Source organism: Ictalurus furcatus, chromosome 7 (genome assembly GCF_023375685.1).
Source record: "Ictalurus furcatus strain D&B chromosome 7, Billie_1.0, whole genome shotgun sequence".
Lineage (NCBI taxonomy): Eukaryota > Metazoa > Chordata > Actinopteri > Siluriformes > Ictaluridae > Ictalurus > Ictalurus furcatus.
The window spans coordinates 28,754,767-28,778,510 of NC_071261.1; the positions used below are offsets into that span (position 1 = coordinate 28,754,767).

Below are 23,744 nucleotides of genomic sequence, written 5' to 3' on the forward strand. Positions count from 1 at the left end.
CCCGCTATTTTAAGCCTTCACTGTACACTTTCATTTAAAAGGAAAAAGTATGAGCCGAGAGGTGAAAAGAAACCATAAGAATAGAAAAAGAAAGATGCAGCTGGGTTGGCCCATTTAAAATTAAACTGGGTGAGAGATATGAAAAACTATAGTAAGGAATAAAACACTTGTGGGATGTGGTGTTCTAGGAAATGAATCAAGAAGAGGTTGGTGTGATGTAACCCAATGTGAAGCGTAATCACTTTTAGTGCCAAAAATTTCCAATAACTGCATGTCCTGTGTGGGTTATTCCTCTTATACCGCTGCAATTTGCCAACAATGAAAAAAAAATTTTATTGAGTATACTTTTTAAAAATACATTTATAGTTACATTTAATGTTTTAAAATAGTTGGTTCCTGCTATCACTAACGTTACAGCAGCTTTAAAGAGTCATTCCCTTGCTTTCTTTCGCTCTCTTGATGTTCCATCCATCCATTTTCCATACTGCTTATCCTACACAGGGTCGCTATCGCAGAGAACTCGGGGCACCCTAGACGGGGTGACATCCCACGCACTACAGACAATTTGGAAATGCCAATCAGCCTACAACGCATGCATTTGGACTGATGGAGGAAACCGGAGTACCCGGAGGAAACCCGTGAGAACAAGCGGACTTCACACACGCAGGGCGGAGATGGTAATCAGACCCCCTTCTTCATTCATTATCATGAAAAAAAATTGTCTGACATCATGGACAACCCTGCAACTGAAACAGAAAACCAGCTGGCTGACTAGCTTGACTGGTTGAAAAATCTGAATGACAAATTTTTTTAAAAAAAAGCACATTTTGTTATTGGTTATATATAGTAGTTAGCCCTTCCACAACACACACTGGTGTTATATCGTTAAGATTAGCCGTTTTGGACGGACAAAACAACTCGCAGTATGGGTCATATGGAGGACAGGGACAGGAAACGTTATGTCTGCACGCCTCTCAGTACACAGACGCTCTCATCCCCCTCCGTCAGCTCGGCCTACATACAGCCTTGTTACCATGGTGATTTCACACCTGGAAACAGACTGCATTAGAATGAGAGTGGAAATCCTTCAGTGGCAGAGGGTCTCCTATCCCACCAGTTTGTACTGCTATACTGACTCATATGAATCACTGTATAATATGCATTTCCTTATAACCTCTATGCAGCATTAATTTCTCATAACGAAAGATGAAGTATAACTCTAATGCAAATTAGCATGAATATTTTCATAACCAGTAAAGTTATGGGTATGGCTTTCCCATTACTCATTACTGCATATACATTTTCCATTATGGAGTATGCACTTAGCATTACTTAATATTACGTACTGTGCACGCATTTCTCAGTACGTAGTATAGCGTATGAACTGCCTAAACCTCTATATTGAGTATATATTTCCCATTACTTAGTGTGCAGTATGGACTTCCCATGATTCATTATTAAGTATACATTTTCCAGTATTCGGTATAGAATATGGATGCCTAGTTATTGATTACTGAGTATATATTTCCCAGTACTCAGTATGGAGTATGAATTTCCCATAACTCTTTATTGACTATAAATTTCCCAATAATTTGTATCTGTTACTCATTATTAACTATATATTTCTTAATGCTCAGTATATAATAAGGACTTCCTGTTACTTGTGACTGATTATACATTTCCCAGTACTCATAGTATGGAGTATGGAATTCCCATTACTCGTTATTGAGTATAAGTTTCCCATTACTCAGTATAGAGTACGGACTTGCTGTTACTCATTATTTAGTAAAGACTATCTGTTATTCATTATTGAGTATACATTTCTTAATACTCAGTATATAATAAGGACTTCCTGTTAATCATGACTGATTATACATTTCCCAGTACTCAGTATGGAGTATGGCTGTCCTGTTACTCGTTATTTACATTTACATTCATTTACATTCATTCATTTAGCAGACGCTTTCGTCCAAAGCGACTTACAAATGAGAAAATACAAGCAAACAAGTTATTGACTATACAGTTCCCATTACTCAGTATAGACCATGGCTTTCACGTTATTCATTAATGAATATACATTTCTCATTACTCAGTATGTAGTATTGACTTCCCATTACTCATTACTGAACATACATTTGTCATTAATCAGTATGGTGTATACATTTAATATTACTCAATTTTCTTTTACTCAGTATGGTGTATACTATTTCCCATTACTTAATATGGAATATAAATCTCTATGGCTCAGTGCATGAATAAATATCTGAATATACATCCATCCTCTATAGCGCTTATCCTTATCCCAGGGAGCATGGGGCACAAGGCGGGGTACACCCTGGACAGGGTGCCAATCCATTACAGGGCACAATCACATACACATTCACACACCCGTCCGTACACTACGGACACTCTGGACATGCCAATCAGCCTAACCATGCTAACCACTAAGTCAATATCTGAATATCTTATTATAGTATATTCCAGAGTATAAATTTCAGAACCATTATCATGTACCAAATATCCACATATCTTATGTTGCCTAGTGCAGGGTATACATTCCCCTGCCAGTACTGGAGCATGAATCTCCTATTAACAGGTGTTTAATATGAATCACCTCTTAGTCAGTGCAGATTATAAATCGCTTCTCAGCCAGTGAGGGGAACAAATCAACTAATAACGAATAATAACTCTGGTGCATTTGCTATTAGCCGGAGCAAAGCATGAGTGAGCAAATCACATACATCAGAGGCAAAGAGCCACAGTTCATAAACAACCGGTACATAAAATAAATGTAAAATGCTGACACAAAAACTTCTGCAAATACAGCTGCATAGTCAAGGTGAGGAAACAATGTACTGCAAGCACATGTTCAGCAGAGGGATTAGGGTTAATGCAATTAAGGTTCTACTATGTATCCTGCAGACACAACTTATTATAATCGATTTATTGTGTTGGAAGGGATCCCGGCAACATGTTCAGACAAGTTCCTTTAATAGCTTAATCCTAAACCTCTCAACATTTAGTGTATTTAGTGCTCAGATTGTGAACACCATACCTAATGTCATATCAAATCTATGGTCTAATGGATTTTCAAAGTTGATGTACAGTGAAATGTCAATAACTGAAATAACACACTATCTCTTCATAACACAGAGATTTAGACAAAAACGTAAAATACAGTCCCATAATCAAAACAGGGTACACCCTGTATCTAACTAAACTGTTCTCAAGCATATTCACAGTTGCTCAAAGTACTGTCACTGATCTGCAGAGTCGAGAGAGCATGTGCTGTAAAGCATGAAGAGGAAGTCTATTCAAAGCAGCAATCTACTTAAAAATAGTCGGTAGTCTTGGCAAATTTTATGCAATAATATGGCAATGTCAAGTCTGCATGTTTGCAAAATAACTGATACATTTCTGCCGCTCAATTTCTCCTACACTGACCTTGACACATAAGCCTGACTGACAACGATGCCATCAATCCAGTTATCGACATGGATACAAATCCAGAAAGCTGACATTCTTGACTTCTTCTTGACCTCATCTTTTCTGCCAATATCCTACTTGAGATTTTGGCAATTATTTTTTTTCCTTAATGGGAAAAATAAGCTAGAGAAAGTCATGAGATCTGCTCTGTGACAAAACTAGGACAGGCAGGACAAGTGGGACTTCCTCTGTTTTCATCAATGAGAACAGCTAGTAGAGCCGAATAAGCAGACAAGATCAGAATATTGTGTTTCAGAAGGAAAGCCAAGAAAAATAATAAGTGTGAAAATTCAGAGTGCGTCCAACTGTACCTTTTCAGATAACGAGGAAAGCTGTCACCTTTTTCTCCTTCCCGTTTATGTTACTGAAGCTTGCATTGGCTGGCGCGATGGAGATTGGGTATGTATGAATGTATGTGTGTGTGTGTGTGTGTGTGTGAGTGAGAGAGAGAGAGAGAGAGAGAGAGAAGGGGAGAATGAGTAAGAGAGAGAGATAGAGTGCAAGGGCGAGGCAGAGAATGTGACAGACAGAACAAGTGCGAGAAAGAGAGTGCGCTTCAGTTCCCCCCAAGCATAAACAGAAAATTGTAAGAGCCTGTACGGGTCGTGTGCGTGCATGTGTGTGTGTGTGTGTGTGTGTGTGTGTGTGTGTGTGTGTAAGGGATACAAGGGGTGCATAGCTCAGCATATAATTTTAAGATTTATCTAACATGATGAAGATTTCCCCAAAAATGTGAAACACAGTAAAGAGATAAACTACAGGGACAACTGCAGACATAGCATATATAGCAGGAGTGGGACAGGAGTACAATTAAAGAGATCAGCTATAGGGGCAGGAGAACAATCAGAGAGATCAGCTGTAGGGACAGGAGTACAATTAGGGAGATCAGCTATAGGGACAGGAGTACAATTAGAGAGATCAGCTGTAGGGACAGGAGTACAATTAGGGAGATCAGCTATAAGGACAGGAGAACAATTAGGGAGATCAGCTATAAGGACAGGAGAACAATTAGAAAGTTCAGCTGTAGGGACAGGAGAACAATTAGAGAGATCAGCTATAGGGGCAGGAGAACAATCAGAGAGATCAGCTGTAGGGACAGGAGTACAATTAGGGAGATCAGCTATTGGGACAGGAGTACAATTAGAGAGATCAGCTGTAGGGACAGGAGTACAATTAGGGAGATCAGCTATAAGGACAGGAGAACAATTAGAAAGTTCAGCTGTAGGGACAGGAGAACAATTAGAGAGATCAGCTATAGCAACAGGAGTACAATTAAAGAGATCAGCTATAGGGACAGGAGTACAATTAGAGTGATCAGCTATAGGGACAGGAGTACAATTAAAGAGATCAGCTATAGGGACAGGAGTACAATTAGAGAGATCAGCTATAGGGACAGGTGTACAATTAAAGAGATCAGCTATAGGGACAGGAGTACAATTAAAGAGATCAGCTGTAGGGACAGGAGTACAATTAGAGAGATCAGCTATAGGGACAGGAGTACAATTAGAGAGATCAGCTATAGCAACAGGAGTACAATTAAAGAGATCAGCTATAGGGACAGGAGTACAATTAGAGAGATCAGCTATAGGGACAGGAGTACAATTAGAGAGATCAGCTATAGGGACAGGAACAGAATGAGAGATCAGCTATAGGGACAGGAGTACAATTAGAAAGATCAGCTGTAGGGACAGGAGTACAATTAAAGAGATCAGCTATAGGAACAGGAGTACAATTAGAGAGATCAGCTATAGGGACAGGAGTACAATTAGAGAGATCAGCTATAGGGACAGGAGTACAATTAGAAAGATCAGCTATAGGAACAGGAGTATAATTAGAAAGATCAGCTATAGGGACAGGAGTATAACTAGAAAGATCAGCTACAGGGACAGGAGTACAGAGATCAGCTTTAGGGACAGGAGTATCATAAGACAGATCAGCTATAGGTACAGAGCCAGAATGAGAGATCAGCTATAGGGACAGGAGTACAATTAGAGAGATCAGCTATAGGGACGGGAGTATAATTAGAGAGATCAGCTATAGGGACAGGAGTACAATTAGAGAGATCAACTATAGTAACAGGAGTACAGAGATCAGCTTTAGGGACAGGAGTACAATTAGAAAGATCAGTTATAGGGACAGGAGTACAATTAGAGAGATCAGCTATAGGAACAGGAGTACAGAGATCAGCTTTAGGGACAGGAGTACAATTAGAGAGATCAGCCATAGGGACAGGAGTACAATGAGAGAGATCAGCCATAGGGACAGGACCAGAATGTGAGATCAGCTATAGGGACAGGAGTACAATCAGAGAGATCAGCTATAGGGACAGGAACAGATTGAACGAGAGATCAGGTATAGGGACAGGAACAGATTGAACGAGAGATCAGCTATAGGGACAGGAACAGATTGAACGAGAGATCAGGTATAGGGACAGGAACAGATTGAACGAGAGATCAGGTATAGGGACAGGAACAGATTGAACGAGAGATCAGGTATAGGGACAGGAGCAGAATGAACGAGAGATGAGATATAGGGACAGGAGTAGAAGGATAGAGAGATTGGGCATAGAGAGAGTAATTAAATGAGAGATCAGCTGTAAGAGCAGATGCAAAATCAGATTATACCCCTGCATTAAACCTGGCTGTGACATGACACAAGACTCAAATGCCAAGAATTTATTCTTTTCCCATGAGAGATGGATATTTTCTGGTGGCAGTAGGAGAAGCAGCCATTAGAGATACAAAGTGGTAGTATATTTAGAGTGGCAACATTTCAACCTTCTATTCTTAGTTTTTAAATGTCTGCCATTTTTCTACTTTTTAACGCCTCCTTGTTTTAACACCATAATCATATTATACAGGAGGACCATGGGCATGCTTTCTACTTGGAAAAGTAGATGTTCTATTATGTAGATGTTCTATGTTCTATTATTAGGCACTTAACTTGTTTGTTTGTTTGTTTGTGTTTTAATGCCATCCCAGCTTCTATGGCTATTTTCATGGCAAGAAATGTCTAAGGGACTCTGTATATAGGCACTTAACAATCCCACAATATTAATTCCTGCTTGTGAATGAGACATATGACAGACATGGCAAAGCATGACAACAGTAATAACAGTAGGTTTAAAATGATTGCTCCGTGATACTTAGGAGAAAAAGTCCAATTACAGTGAGGGACATAAGTATTGAACACACGTCAACATTTTTTCCAGTAAATATATTTCCAATTAAATTTTCATCAGACATCTGTATGGACTCAAGAAATCCGGAAATATAAAGAAATCACAACATTAAAGTCCATAAATAAAGTTATGCGTAATAAAGTGGAATGACACAGGAAAAAAAGTATTGAACATTCTAAGAAAAAGCAGTTCTCCAAGGCAAGGTAAGGCAAGGAACCAGCTGAAATCTGTAAGTAATTACACCCCCTATCTGTGCAAATGAATATCAGCTGGGTTAGTAAATTGATGGTCTATAAAAAGGCTTTTCATTACCAAGGTGTCACACAAGAAACATCTCATGATGGGTAAAAGCAAAGAGAGTTCCCAAGACCTTCAAAACCTTATTGTTGCGAAACATATTGATGGAATCGGATACAGATGTATTTCAAAACTTCTGAATCCTCCAGTAAGCACCACTGTGGCCATTATACACAAGTGGAAGCAGCATCACTCCGTCATCAACCGGCCACGCACAGGAGCTCCTCGCAAGATTTCTGACCAGGGAGTCAGAAGAATAGTCAGAAGAGTAGCCCAAGAGCCAAGGACCACTCGGAAAGAGCTCCAGAAACAATTGGAGGCAGCAGGTGCCATCGTCACAGAGGAAACAATAGACAATGCATTCCACTGCTCTCGCTCACCCCACAAGACTCCATTACTAAAGAAAAGGCATGTCGAAGCTCGTTTAAAGTTTGCTTCAACTTATTTGGACAAGCCTATGAAATACTGGGAGAGTGTAGTCTGGTCAGACGAGAGCAAAATTACACTTTTTGGCTGTCGTACTACACACCACGTTTGGAGAAGAAATGGCACTGCACATCACCCTAAAAACACTACACCAACAGTGAAGTGTGGAGGTGAAGCATCATGGTGTGGGGCTGTTTTTCATCACATGGTACTGGCAGACTTCATATAATTGAAGGAACGATGAATGGAGCCCTTTACCGGGAGATTCTTGAGAAGAATCTGCTGCCATCCACCAGGATGATGAAGATGAGATGTGAGTGGACTTCCAGCAGGACAACGATCCAAAGCATACAGCAAAGGAAACTCTCAATTGGTTTCAGAGAAAAATAAATCAAGGTGTTAGAATGGCCCAGTCAATCACCTGACTCGAATCAAGATTTAAAGACAATATGTTTAGAAGAACGGGCCAAAATCACACCTGAATACTGCGACCCGTTCATTTCTTCATACAGGAAGTGTCTTGAAGCTGTCATTACAAACGAAGACTTCTCCACTAAGTATTAAATACATTTCAGTTAGTGTGTTCAATACTTTTTTCCCGTGTCATTCGCCTTTATTACACATATCTTCATTTATGGACTTTAATGTTTGGATTTCTTTATATGTGTGGACTTCTTAACACAAAAGTCTGGTGAACATTTCATGTGAATGGAAATATATTTACTGAAAAAAATGTTGCCGCGCTCAATACTTATTTCCACCAGTGTATTTGAGATTTTGAGTGTAAGTGTTTTATATTAATAATAGCATAAACGTATGTGGTCAATGAAAAATGTATGAGGTTAAATGCTAGAATTGCGTGAGAGGCCCATTGTATCCAAACATTCTTGTTGACAGAAGAAGAACCTGATGTGGTCTTCTGCTGTTGTAGCCCATCCACCTCAAGGTTTGGAATGTGATGCTTTTCTGCCCACAGTTGTGGTAAAGGGTGCATATTTGAGTTACCATAGCCTTCTGGTCACCTAAAACCAGTCTGCCCATTCTACCCTGACCTCTCGCTGATCAACAAGGCATTTCCACTCACAGAACTGCTGCTCATTTGATGCTTTTTTATTTTTTTGCACCATTCTCTGTAAACTCTAGAGAAAATCCCGGAGATCAGTCATTTCTGAACTACTCAAACCAGCATGACTGGCACCAACAACCACGATTAATCCCAGACTGACATGTCTATCCATCACTGAAATTACATTTGTGGTAGACTTACACACATTTTCACAGTCATGTTTTCTTTAGCTGGACTGATTTGGTCTGGATCTGCATCAAGCTAAGCAAATCCCACTTGAATATGTGGAATCATTTTCAGGACCGGAGCTGTGTGATGAGTGTGAGTGTGATTCACAGTTCCATGGTTATAAATTGAAGCATGATGCCGTACCTCTTCACGCTGGGACAGGAGATCCACACAGTGTCTCAACACTGAGCTCGTCTCACTACACAGCTCACATATCTGTCTGGCCTTGAGGAGCTCAGGACCTGTCATATCTACACACACACACACGGAGAAAGAAGAGGATAGTGAAAGCTGTCAGTCAGTTTCATTACATAAGGGGTTTTAATTAGATGCGCAAACATGTGTGCACTAGATACTGCTGACAGAAATGTGTGTGCTGACAGAATTAAAAAAAAAAAATAGTCAGAGAAGGCAGTTAATTATACCACAGAGCTCTTGAATCCTCAAATCTAAATGGTGTAAAAATTTATTTACTCGAACAACTCACAGGTTTATATTAATGCAGTCATCGTAATGTGTTTTCTTTATATATATATATATATATATATATATATATATATATATATATATATATATATATATAGCAGCGACTCCTTCACAGGGACCAGTATGACAGAACCTCGTGAAAAAAGTCTCTTACCATCGTCGTCCTCATTCTTGACCATAGAGACAAACATGGCCACCTGAGACTCCAGCATCCTCTGGTAACTTTCAGCTGCCTGTATTAAGAGAACAGCACAGAAATACTGTGTGATCAGATTTTACATTCAAAATATTCCAAAATATACCACTGTTCAGTTGGGGTGTAACAATACTTTCTTAGGCATTGTAGATGAATGTTTATAATGCGGTTGTGAAACCGTATGACCAATAATATGTGTCAATCATTGTGATCCAGCGCGCTCTCTATATAGTTCAACTCTATGTGTTGCGCAGATTGGGATCTCTGTTGTTCAATCAGTACAACCGCATTACATGTATATTTAATAGGATGCTGATGTACACGATGTGAATCGCATGTTTCTTTAAAGCACATCATTACATTGGTGCATCGTGATGCGGCGTGTCACAATGAATTGTTAGACCCCTACTACTGACTAATGTTTTATTATGGTTTAGTATTTACACCACATTATTATTTAGACTGGCCAGCATAATAGTATCTGCTGACACCTTCACATTTTCAAAGAGGATGTCGTTATATTCCCCGTGAAGTGTTTTGAAATGCATGGCATTATTCGATGGGTTGATGTAATTTCCACTGAAACAGGAAGTCTGGGCAGGACATATCGAGTTGCTCCGCCCTCTTTTTAAATAGCAAATAGCGTTTAGCTTTACCCCACACAGCCCGGGCTAAGCCGTACTTGACTGTAAGTACCATGGAGTTTTATAATGTTAGAGGCAGAACACTTCAAATTCTAGAGAGCATTTGATTGGATGGAAAATCTGACGAGACGCTGAAGTGCAGAATGATGTCATCAGAATTGTAGATCCGTATCGGTGGTAGAGAGAGATTGTAAATTTTGAACACGTATATCTTCTAAATGCAAACTTTGTCATTGTATTGGAGCGCACCAGCTTATCGATAACCTTAAGACTGACATACTCATACTAAAAGCCATAAAACTTTCATTTTGTTTTCATGGGAACTTTAAGTGAGCAATGCAACTGTTATGTATTCAACGATAAGGCTTGGGAAAGTGCCGGTACTTTTCGAAACACGATTTATAGTGTAAGCCTTTAGTAGTTCCATTAAATCTGTTGATGACTGCTTAATTTCGGACACCCCTTATTCAAGAATTATGACAACGCACCACTTCATTATAAGAAAACATTTAATTTTGTAACATTTATATTACACTAAAAAAAAAAGAAAAAAAAAGATTCATGTTGTACAGAAAGAGAAAGCGGGAAAGACATCGTCTTACCTGAAGAGAGTGTGACAGAAAGTCTCCCAGGTCTATCGCATCTTCAGCCACTAAATCTTCTCCTTCCTGTACAGGTGTTTTGTCTGGATTTCCACAGAGGGCACTGTACATGGCATGCTCCTTGATGGCATCCACCCATTTCTGTCCATACAGTTATTGATTATACATTACGTAAGTGCTAGAATAAAATGAATAGGACTCTATTTTTGTGCAGACACAAGCACATTTAGCTGGTATAACTTTGGCATGTCGCCTATTTGGTTGTCAATCCTATCCTGTTTGCACTTTGCTACTTTACTCTTGTCAAAAATAAATGCGCCTGTGGTGACGTGAGTGTGTATGATATTTTCAACCCCAAATTTTACATTTATCAATATCTCGCTCCTAGTGTAAACACAAAGCCTAAGTGCGTTCGCCTGAGGTATTTTTGCGGAAACCTGTCCCATTTATTTCAACCTAGTTTTGTGACTGAACATGAATGATCTAGCCCAGCTACAATACAAACAGACTACTTCACCTAAATACTGACTAGATTATTTTTTTAACAAACAGGAAGAAACAACTCAATCATGGCTACTGAATGTGAATCAGACAGCTGACGTGTCATTTACAGAATCCGTTATATGTCTTGTAGAATAAAATAAAACACTTGGGAATGTGCTGTTGTAGGAAATTAATCAACGATGGGGTAGGGTTATGTTGTCTGACATGACGTGGAGTTTCTCTTACCGCCCTGAGGTTGACTGTTTTCCAATAACAGCATGTTCCTAAGTGTTATGTTCGTCTTATATAACAATTGTTCATGTATGAAAGAATGATACATCATACTTTTTTTTTTTTTTTAATCCATTTACAGTTACATCACCCACATTCTAGCAGCTAGAAACAGAGAAAGCGCAATGTTCTCTGTATGGAAGACTTTCCCATGGCAGAAAAGACTGTTTTTTTTTTTTTTTGTTTTTTTTTTTAAATGAATTTATTATTAGTCTTAGATAATGTGGCACATCCTCCATACAAGTCCGTGTGATTTGATTTGATTCGAGTAAAATCACTGAAATTCTGCTACCCGACAGGCCCAACGCTGCAATATTTCCCTAAAAACTTACTAAAATGTCAAAAATGTAAAAACACATTTATTTCTGCACCTCTGAATACACCTCTGAATACACCTGAATACACCTCTGAATTTCTGGCCTCCTATAACAACATGTAAAAGATGAAATAAAATGGGGTTAAGAGCTAATCCCTGAAACAATCACACACAAATCCCCTAATGACTCACTTTCCTGGTGATTTCCGGTTCAGCGCATCTAGAGGACACTTTAAAGTGGTGCGCACTGCTGTCACAGCACCTGAGCGTGAAAAAGTATTTATCCCAGGCCTTTACCTGTAAAATAAAGCACCATTTTCTTTATATGTACATAAGGTAGAAACTAAAGTGGTAAAACATAATCCATAAAATTCAGTTAAATCATCATTTTAATAATGTTGTTTTAATGCTAAAAATGTATATATTTTTAATTTAGCACTTTTGGCCTGTCTCTTCTCTCTCTCTCTCTCTCTCTCTCTCTCTCTCAAGTGATTTTGCTAACCAGCTGCCTGTCATGATCGGGCGGAATGAGATTGAGGATGAATGCTATACGCTTCTGTAGTAGGCTGCTTAAACATTTGCAGAATTTGTTAATTTATTTACTTTATTTAAATCGAATCCTGTTGTGTTTATCAAGCAGGCTAGTGCAGTTTGCCGCAATTCAGCACTGCAATTCAATTTAACTCCGATTCAGATCAACTCAGGTTTAGTTCTAATCTGATTCAATTGAATTCAACACTGATTCAATTCATCTCTAATTCAAGTCAATACTGGTTCAATTCAAATCAACCTTGATTCAGTACAATCCTGGTTCAGGTTAACTCGGATTGAATTGCACTCTAATTCAATTTAATTCAACCCCGATTCATTTAAGCCCTGATTCGATTTAACCCTGATTCAATTTGATTCAATTAGTTACAATTCAATTACTTTCTGATTCAATTCAACCTTTATTCAATTTATGTCTTCATTTCAAGATTCATTCAGGTCGAACCCGATTTAATTCAACAACGATTCAATTCAATTCAAACCTGATTCAATTCAACCATGATTCAATACAAGCCTGGTTCAGTTTAACCTTAATTCAATTTAATTCACTCTGAGTCAATTAAACTCGGATTCAATTCAATTCAACCCCAACTAAATTAAACCCTGATTCAATTCAACCCTGATTCAATTTGATTCAATTAGTTACAATTCAATTCAATTCCATTCTGATACAATTCAACCTTTATTCAATTCATCTCTGGTAAAAATTCATTTCAACTCTCATTCACGTCAAACCTGATTCAATTGAACACTGATTCAATTCAATTTAATTCAACCCTGATTCAATTAAAGTCTGATATAATTAAATTAAACTTTGAACCCGATTCCATTCAACTCTGATTCAATTCAATTTAATTCAACCCTGATTCAATTCAACTCCAATTCAGTTGAAACTTGGTTTTAGTTCAACCCTGGTTCAATCCAACCCTGACTGGGTTAAATTAAAATCTGATTCAATTTTATTTGTATAACACATTTAAAAATGGACTTTGTCACAACACAGCTTCACAGTAATCTGGATGTAGATTTAAAACTCACCAAAATGCAGGAAGTGGACGAAACATTACTGGTACATTTTGGCCTTTTTATTTTTATTTTACTTTTACTAATTAGACATGCAAGATGCTGTATCTGCACATACAGCAGTGCTGCATAAGTACTGAATCTTATGGATAGGAAATAAGGAGTGCAGATACAGTTAATAATGAAACTAGGGAACCTGTATTTTTTAAAGGCCACTGACTGAAACATTCACGTTCATTGTGTGTGGCATTTTGTGTTAATAACTGGACTACTGAGAGGAAGAGAAAAGAAAAACTTCACACGACCATACATTTGCTGCAATAAAACAAGTCTTTGCAGTGGATTCACAGGAGTCTGGGGTCAGACCGCAGGTGCGGACAGATCAGTGTAAAGTTTGAACACACACACTGCTGAGCTATTATGTTCTTAGAGCACTTACCACACACTGAGCATTCATAAGAGGCTTACAGCCCTGCCTACGATCTCCACACGCTACATCGGACCTGTGGACATGACGGACAAACACAACATGAACAGAGAGAAAGAAAGCTTGAAATAACACCAACATAGCAATGTGGGTAAATGTAAGTAAACATAGCAATGTGTTTTAGGGATTCAGGTGGCTTCAAAATATAAATCTATTTCTCAGCTTATTAATATAATGTTGCATATTTTTACATACATTTACGCAGTACTAAGATAATTTTAATCGAATCCTGGTGTGTTTACTCATCTTACTTGTTTGGGCAGATCTGAACACATCACATGCTCACAGTTCACATCCAAGCAGACTAGTGCAACAATTCAGACCTAATTCAATTCAGCCCAAATTCAATTCAACCCTGATTCAGTTAAACCCAGATTCAGTTCAACCCTGATTGTTAAACCCTGATTCAAATGAACTCTGATTCAATTCAAATCTGGTTCAATTCAACTGTGATTCAATTTTAACTCTTGATTCAATTCAAACATGAATCAATTCAATAAAGATTCAATTAAACTCTGATTCAATTCAAATCTGAATCAATTTAACCAGATTCAATTTAACTCTGATTCAATTCATCCCATATTCACTTAAACCTTGATTCAATTTAACCCTGATTCAATTAAACCTTGACTCAATTAATCCCTGATTCAATTCAACCCTGATTCAATTTAACACTGATTCAAATTCAATTAAACCCTGATTCAATTAGACCCTGATTCAATTGAACTCTGATTCAATTCAACCCTGATTCAATTGAACTCTGATTCAATTAAACCCTGAATCTATTAGACCCTGATTCAATTGAACTCTGATTCAATTCAACCCTGATTCAATTGAACTCTGATTCAATTAAACCCTGAATCTATTAGACCCTGATTCAATTAAACTCTCATTCAATTCAACCCTGATGCAATTGAACTCTGATTTAGTTCAACCCTGATTGGATTAAACTCCGATTCAATGCAATCCTGAATCAATTAAACTCTAAGTCGATTCAATTAAGCCAAATAAATTCAATTAAACCCTGAATCAGTTCAATTCCAAATGTTAAGCATTATTTCAATAATGATTCGATGTGGATGCTTCTTGTGGATGCCTCAATCATTTGTCTGCCTCCTTACTCTTCTCTTTGTTTAAAAATATTGTGATAAATTTAATCGATACATGTGTGTACATACATGGATAGAATGAAGGTTGTACTTCAATGGTTATTATTAAGGGGACATGAAATAATCCAGAACAGGGACGAAATCTTGGTTCCTGATTTTGAGTCTTAAAATTGGCACATTTTTGCGTTTATCAATTATAGTTCATTATTTTTTCCACCTTGTAGTCACTGTTGCCTTCGTCTCACTCATTATGGATCACAACTTGAATTACAAATTGTCATAAAATCATAATATAAAATCATACTATTAAATTGTTTCCAAAAGAAACTGGTATATAATTAAAATACTTACTGGTTACAGTACCAGCTCACCGTCCCATTCTCCAGAACAACCCAATGGGAGTTCCAGCTCAGAAAGTCTGACCTCTGTGAAAAAAAAAGTTGACAAGCTGCAAAAATATTCTTTTTTTTTTCTCTCTTTTTTTTTTTTTACCCTAAACATACTTCAAACTGAGATTGCAGCATAGCACTATAATTTATCCATGGCTTTGTCTGTGTCCATAACAGTGGCCTGAGATTATTTTCGGGTAGGTCTGAGACGAAGCTGAAATTCTTGGACGCCATCTTGTGGTGGTGACATTTATTTCTCCAGGATTATTCATGCGTGCTTCATGTTGCGTTCAGTATATCTGTGTTACAAACATTTATTAAAAAACTATCAGTCCTCACCTTCCACAGGAACCCTTCAAACTTTCTAGCTGTGAAACATGTAGTCTTTAGGGGAGAGAAAAAAAAGTGCACGGTTATTTATTTAGAGATAGTGTTAAATAGGTATGAGACAAACATCACACATACATTTTCTTGACATTTCTCCAGAAAGAATCTCATTTGATCATCGTTGGCGACGTCCAACACAGCCTGTCCTACGAAACAGCACAGAGAAACTTTACTGTAACTGTAAAATTAATGCATACGGAAACATTGAGAGAGGAATAAAGCAGAGTGACTGTTAAGTTGATTATTTTCCAATAACAGCACATCCTGAAGTGTTTCATTCAACTTATACCAATGCAAATAGAATAACTCGTCATACTTCAAGAGTAAACTTTGGATTGCTTCCCAGCATGCTTTGCGTGAAATAATTAAGCAGCATTTTCCTTGGAAGGTTTCTTATTTAAATGTAATTGGTTATATGTTGCGCCATAATATCTAGTGCTGTTCTCATGATACAGTTTAACAGCAAATGTAAACTAACTGCACTTTATGTCCCCTTTTAAAGACCAGATCTTTTTTTTTTTTTTTAACGCGTTATGTTATAATCTAAAAATTAGTTATTGCACCAAAGGACGCACACATTTTCAACCTTTCCAAATGAATTATAACATACCGTTTTTGTTCATTGCATTGAAGCTGGCTCCACTCTTAACCAGCAAGTCCACACACTCTTTATGCCCCCTGCTGGCTGCAATGTGTAACGCCGTATCCCCGTGCGAGTCCTTGCAGTTGACGTCTGGAGGTTTGTTCTTGCTGAGCTGTTTCCGAAACAAGGGGTAAGGAAGAACCGATATCTTTCGTATTCTCAGACGACCGCTAACAGACGACCAGAACTCACCACCTGAGCTACCGCACCACAATCTCCATCTCTTGCTGCATCCAAAAGCCTCTCCTCCATCTTCTTGCCCTCTCTTCTTTCAGCAGCTGGAGCGGATAAAAACAACCAGGAACCGACAAGTAGTAGGGACCAACTCTAAAATAAATCTAGGCCACTATAATAAAGTCCCCACCTTCCAGCATAGTAATGACTTCATCATCGTCGGTGATATCCCTGGGGGTCTGAGCACATCCGTTGAGCAGCGTGGAACATGCAGCGTACCGTAACAGCAGAAGAACAACCTCCTAGGTACAAAAAGTGATTCAGATCAGGGGTAAGAGAGAGAGAGAGAGAGAGAGAGAGAGAGGTGAAATAAATGACGCAGAGTGAGAATTACCCACCTTTCTTCCACAGACAGCTGCAATGTGTAGAGCAGTGTCCCCGGCATCATTCTGCGTGTTCACCTCCACTCCACTCTTCACACACGTGAAATCGTGATAAATAACAATACCGTACTGCTCACTGGTTCACATTTTCACATCATCTCTCTTACCTTTAACAGTTCTTCAACTATATCTTTCTGGCCGAAGTAGCTAGCCAGGTGAAGCGTCGTCCATCCACCCTTAGACCTGGTTTTGCCTGCAGTGTTAAAGAAAGTGCATCCAAAAAAAAAAAAGAATAGAAAGAAGTACATTGTTTTTCAATCTTCAGGATATCCCTTCCTGAAATAGAAAAATAGTTAACAGGCGTCCTCCCAGCAACAGCCTAAAATCAGCTTCTTGCATATTAAGGCAGAAAAAAGTCAGTATTAAAAGATTATTGGACATTGCATGCTACTCATAAGTGCCACTATAGTTCTGAAAAGTAAGAAAAATGGGATTGGTGCATCCAATTAAAATAAAGAAATACATTTTTCCTCAACATTATATTGCATTTTATGTAAGTGAATATCTAGTGAGTTGGCATAATTTTTTGGGTTATTCAACAACAACAAAAAAAAATCCTTAAACAAGCATTTTCCAACAGCAGATATATACATCTATACAACAGATACAGAGTATGGTAAAGTACTGTGATCAGCCATAACATTAAAACCACCTCCCTAATATCGTGTAGGTCCCCCTCCCCTTGTGCCACCAAAACAGCTCTGACTTGTCGAGGCATGGACTCCTCAAGACTTCTGAAGTTGTGCTGTGGGATCTGGCACCAAGACATTAGCAGCAGATCCTTTACGTCCTGTAAGATGTGAGGTCGGACCTCCGTGGACTTGTTTGTCCAGAACATCCCACAGACGCTTGATCGGATTGAGATCTGGGGAATTCGGAGGCCGAGTCAACGCCTTGAACTCTTAGTCATGTTCCTCAAACTGTTCCTGAACAGTTTTTGCAGTGTCTCAGGGCGCATTATCCTGCTGAAAGAGGACACTGGTATTAGGGAATACTGTTGCCATGAAGCGGTGTAATTGGTCTGAAACAGTGTTTAGGTAGGTGGTACGTGTCAAAGTAAGATCAACATCAATGCCAGGACCAAAGGTTTCCCAGCAGACCTCCGCCTTCTTCCCGTAGTGCATCCTGGTGCCATTTCTTCCCCAGGTAAGCAGTGCACACGCACCCAGCCATCCACATATGTAAAAGAGTCATGAGTCATCAGACCAGGCCACCTTCTTCAATTGCTCCATTGTCGAGTTCTGATGTTCACGCGCCCATTGTAGGTGCTTTCGACAGTGGACAGGAGTCAGCATGGGCACTCTGACCTGTGTAGAGCTTCGCATCCCCATACACAGCAAGCTGAGATGCACTGTGTGTTCTGACACCTCTATATCACAGCCAGTATGAACCTTTTCAGTAATGTGTGCAACAGCAGCTCATCTGTGGGATCGGACCAAACGGGCTAGCCTTTTTTCCCCACGTGCGTTGTTGAGCCTTGCGCGCCCATGACCCTGTCGCCAGTTCACCGGTTATCCTTCCTTGGACCACTTTTGGTAGGTACTAACCGCTGCATACCTGGAAGACCCCACAAGACCTGCTGTTTCGGAGACGCCATCACAATTTGGCCCTCGTCAAAGTCACTCAGATTCTTACCCTTGCCCATTTTTCCTGCTTCCAACACATCAACTTTGAGAACTGACTAATATATCCCACCGCTTGACAGGTGCCAATGTAACAACATAATCAATGTTATTCACGTCACCTGTCAGTGGTTTTAATGTTATGGCTGATATACAGTATGCACAGTACTGTGTGTTTAATTCTTGAAATACTACTCATTTTATTAAATGTTTACGTCATGACCTCTGCGTTATTGAGTCATTACAAAAACGTTTCCAAACATTACCGTTTCAACAAAAAAAATGTCAATGGTACAGAAATATTCTTGTATGTCAGTAAAGAACGTTACATATTACATCGTAAACTTTTTTCTTTCTTTTAAAAACAAACAAACAAACAAACGAACCCATAACGGATGCTGTCGGGTTTCACCTGCAAAAACTGGAGTCAGAGTCTCCAGAACTGACTCAAGTCGAGGCATTATTGTGTTCTGGTTAGATTTTACAAGAGTGTTTTGTCCAACACTACAACACAAGCTGCAATCAATCTTGTCCCCTTTAATGACTTCTAATATCTTTTATTTGATGGACTTTTCTCAGGTTTGTTGTAAGAAAATTTTACACCAAAGGTTTTTCTTGCGATCATGAAACAGATCTGTATTTTATAATGGTTTCGGTTTTTCTTGCAGCCCATGGCATGAAACTATTTTTGAATGGTTTGTATTCTTTACATGCCCGGCCTCACGCTTGCCAGTTTGTAACTATTTTCACGACTCTCAGTTTGCATTAAAAGGAAGAAAGCTTCATGTTAGAAGCGGAGTCAGAGTTTGTACCTTTTCTTACAACCTAACGCAACAGCGAGAACGTAATCACAGTAAATCCAGTCCCATTTGATTACTTACTCAGCCCATCCACCGTCCTTCAATAGGTAGCAATTCAGTACTTGCTGAACCAGGGTCAAGAGTTTATAGTTATATAGTTCTACTTATAGCTGAGCAGCATCAACCTAAAAAGTCTTAGAACGACCTGTTTTACATTTACATCTCAGACATGCAATATAGCACTTATCTGAAGAGTCAGAGAAGTTTTAAATTAAAACTTTTTTTCTATTTAAAGTACGACTGCTGGATTGTCCTTACCATGACTGTGAGCTTGTTCCATCTAAAACACCGCCGTTACTGTATATTCAGGCTGTATCACTGTTGAGTCTGGAATAGGTTTCAAGCAATCAAAATGGATGTTGAAAGTCCCTATCTAATGAGAACTACATAGAAGTTCATAGCAGGTCGTAGACTACATGTCTTTATACTGTATATTTGCAGGAGCCATATGGTTTCTAAATAAAGATAGTAACCTGACACCAGGACCAGGCGCCTGTTACGTAACCACAAGGATGTGTGGTTGTTTTTATCTACTGCAGTATTAAGAAGTTTGCCCAGTACTATACCCTGAAAAATATTTACTATAGACTGGATTCATGTATGTAACACTGTACAGATATGAGCAACTGCCATATAAGGCGCTACAACAGAAACTGTTTGGGAAAAATAACCCAAATGGACCCACCTTACTTTTTTTTTTTTTTTTTTTCCAGATTTGTAATTTAAAAACGAATAAATATATATTCATGAAATATTCCAGTGTATTCCCATGTTTGTTTTCTTGACTTTTGTTGTTCCGCTGAGTCTGAGTCAGACAACGTTGTTGAGGAACTAGCAGAGGTAGATGATATATATGAGAAGATGAGAAATACGTTTGTTTTTATTGCTGAACTCGTGCAGCGTGTCAGGATAGTGGAATAAAACACTCAAATAGCATTAGTTTAGTTTGTTTATATTCTAGGTAGCATATCAGGCAGTTAGTTCTCGCCAGCACTTCTGGTCTCCAGCCAAGGTCTCAGTGTCGTCCCATGTGATGTTCACCGCCTGCAAGTCTTGGATGAACGATCCTCATCATGTATTTTAGGAGGTGTCCTCATTGACGTTTGGCACCTTGTGGTACCCATGTCATTGCTGTCTTGGGGATCCGATTGTTCTCCATTTGGAGGACGTGGCCAGCCAGTTGGAGTCTCCTGATGACATGGAGCTTGTACATGCCACTCCTTCTGAGCACCTCTTCGTTGGTGATATGATCGCAATATCGGATTTTAAGGCTTTGGGCGAGGGCACCTCTGCTGGAAGACGTCAAGCTTCTTGTCGATGCTTGTTAATGCCTTCCGGGTCTCATTGGAGTAGGTTGCTATCGGTATTACAATGGAGGTAAACGGGCAGCGCTTGAGCTTCAGGGAGATGGTTGGCGAGGATTAGATTTTGTTCTTCCTCTGAAAGACAGCCGTCACTTTCCCGATGCAGTATTCTATGTCTGCCTTCACATCCCCATTCTGGGAGATCACACTTCCAAAATGAAATAGCCTGCACACTCTTCATTTAAATATGGCTTGTTTGAATATAACATTTCAAAATATTAGCGTACAAATTCCATCTTTATAGGTAAAGTAATGTTTGTAATATTAATCGGTGAAATGAATAACATACAAAAGAGGAGATCATGACCACATTTGTAAATCAAGCGAACCCTGCTTTAGAAGTTGCTAACACATTAATTTGCATATTCATTAGAAATAGGAATGGGTTTTTTTCCCCATTCGATTGCTTTCTTTTGTCTCGGTACTACTAACACGTGTATATGTAATAATGCATCTCATGACATATGATTGTCATGTGATCTCCACAGTTCCAAGATGGTGGATCTTACTAATTCAAAATAACATAAAGGTCATCAGCCAGACAGCCACGGTGCATGCTGTTCTCATAGTGGATGGATAGCTTTCTGGGAACAGAGTAAAAATGCCAGTGTGGCCAAAACACAGGTTTGAACTTCGCATGGCAGAAGAAGAAGATGATGCAAAGCTGCTGCAGTTTAAGATTTTCAAAATGGCTGACACTCCAGTTGAGACCACACTACACAGTAGATACACATTAGCAGAAGTATGCTAATATCAGACTACATCAGTATCGATTCATTCTAGCGGGAAGGCAAAAATAAATCGCTGTTTTCTAAATCATTTTCACTAAACTTCTCACTCTAGAATGAAACTTTCATCATTACTGATTCATTTGAGGTTAATGATATGTAGATCACTGTCTAAAGTCTGCTTCTGTAATTCAGACTGCGCCTCCAAAGTCACAAAAGTGACTTTTCATTAGATAAGCTCATCTTTGTATAACAGATAACATATTCACCAAACTTTTATATTAAGATCTTTGTTTTCTCAAATGTTAATCTTCACAACATACTGTTCTACTGAAATACTAATGACCTCTTTTGAGTGACCAACTATTTACAAAATGTTGCTATTTGACAAATTTAAATCGATGTTACATCGATTTGCTTGCATTTCCACATGTGAGGCAGCATGCTAACTGCTCAAGTAATGCCATAGAGTTATTATTGCACCTAGTGGTCGAACATGGAACTGCAACAAGTGCTAATTGGGGCAGGAATTACACTGCTCCAGGGGAGAAGCAAAGGACAGGACAGTTCATGAGGCTGCCTGATTAGACTCTGCAGCCACCAAGATCTTGTTTTATAACAAATTATTAACATGTAAATCAAATACATTTCTACAGTACGTCTGTGATCTACTGAACCGTTTCTATAGTGAGAGATACAGTATTGCAATGATTGGGAGAGGGAAGGAGGGACTATTGTGTGCAGGTGTGGATCAGGTGGTAGAGCAGGTTGTCCACGAATCGTAGGGTTGGCGGTTCGATTTCTGGCCCACATGACTCCACATGACAAAGTGTCCTTGAGCAAGACACAGAACCCCAAGCTAGCACCTTGCATGGCAGCTCTGCTACCGTCAGTGTGTTAGTGTGTGGGTGAATGGGTGAATAAGAACCACTGTAAAGCACTTTGTAGAACCGCTAAGGTTAAAAAGCGCTATATGAGTGCAGATCATTTACCATTATTGAATGGATAATGTCCATGGTCTCTTTAAGAAGAGTCGAAGCAAGGGCGAGGTAGCTGCATGGCATTGTGGGTAATGTATGAAACCATTAACCAAAGTGAAATAAGACCAACATGTCGATTTCAACTAAAGTCGAATCAATAAATCTCGGACAGCATCGAAGACGACGTGTTAATCTGAAGACGAATATGCAAGTTGTTCATGGTGGATTTTTCCATTTAGTAAAATGTCTTTCAAATCATCGCTACCCTGCTCACTTTGTCCTTCATTTGTGGTCAGTCGTGCCCCACTGTATCTCTGATCAGTCTCATCTCACTGATCACAGTGAGTCTTTTCCCTGTGGAAAATTTCCCTCCTCTCCATTTCTCTCTCCTTTCAGTCTCTTCATCACAGCTGTCACGCTGCTCATTTGTGGTCAGATCTGAGCTCATGCAGCTGAAGTTCCCCAGGGCGGTTTACGAGCTCAGACAAGAGTCACACTGGGCTTCAATTGTGTGCCATTTTGACTAGTTGAATGTTCTTCAAAGAAAATTGAAGTGCTCTCCCTGTGCTAATAGGTTGAAGAAAAAAAAAGGAAAAAAAAAAAAAAAGCACAGCATGTGTTTGACCGATGCAAATGGAACAGATTCCTGCTAATTGGACTAAATTCATTAGCAATTCTCTCTGTACAGCAAGATGTCAGAACCGTTGATATCCTTTATGAAAATAATCAAAAGTTAATGTATAAAATAAACTCATGCACTAGGTGGTATTTTGACCTGACACATACTGTAGGAACTCTATATAACTATATTCTAACACTAATATATATATATATATATATATATATATATATATATATATATATATATATATATATATATATATATATATATATATATATATATATATATATATATATATATATATATATTCCAAACATGTGTTATCTTATTTTCTGTATTTTAGTCTGCAATAAGCTGGTTCCAAAATGACTCGCACCCTCAGAAATGATTCAGTTCAGATTTATTTCTATAGCACTTTTATCAACGGTCATTTTTTACACAGCTGCTTTACAGAAAAGAGAAGCTTGCTGCGAGAGAATTAGGGTTTTTGAAGTGAATAATGCCAAAATAATAAACAAAAGTTTGCTAGAGTACTTTCCCCATTCCAAGCAAAGAAATATGAAAAATACAATATCTACCCTTTCGTGCCCGCTAAACCAAAATGAGGTTTCCCAAAATCACCCTACAGTCACCAGTAAGCTATAAAGGCATAATTATCCATA

The 23,744-nt window shown here is 38.7% G+C and overlaps 1 protein-coding gene across 1 annotated transcript in view; it reads right to left on the reverse strand.

Annotated features, from left to right (window-relative positions):
• The window catches only part of LOC128610731 (oxysterol-binding protein-related protein 1), a 48,263-nt gene extending 30,563 nt beyond the window's left edge, over positions 1-17,700 (reverse strand). The window contains exons 1-13 of the mRNA XM_053630148.1: positions 17,014-17,700; positions 16,862-16,936; positions 16,654-16,765; positions 16,482-16,567; positions 16,257-16,401; positions 15,725-15,792; positions 15,599-15,643; positions 15,222-15,295; positions 13,714-13,777; positions 11,895-11,999; positions 10,613-10,753; positions 9,325-9,403; positions 8,829-8,935 (exon numbers count right to left, since the gene is read on the reverse strand). Of these exons, the coding sequence (XP_053486123.1) occupies positions 8,829-8,935; positions 9,325-9,403; positions 10,613-10,753; positions 11,895-11,999; positions 13,714-13,777; positions 15,222-15,295; positions 15,599-15,643; positions 15,725-15,792; positions 16,257-16,401; positions 16,482-16,567; positions 16,654-16,765; positions 16,862-16,936; positions 17,014-17,154 (1,242 nt within the window). The 5' untranslated portion in view covers positions 17,155-17,700. The remainder of the gene's footprint in view (positions 1-8,828; positions 8,936-9,324; positions 9,404-10,612; positions 10,754-11,894; positions 12,000-13,713; positions 13,778-15,221; positions 15,296-15,598; positions 15,644-15,724; positions 15,793-16,256; positions 16,402-16,481; positions 16,568-16,653; positions 16,766-16,861; positions 16,937-17,013) is intronic.
• Positions 17,701-23,744: the final 6,044 nt, after the last annotated feature.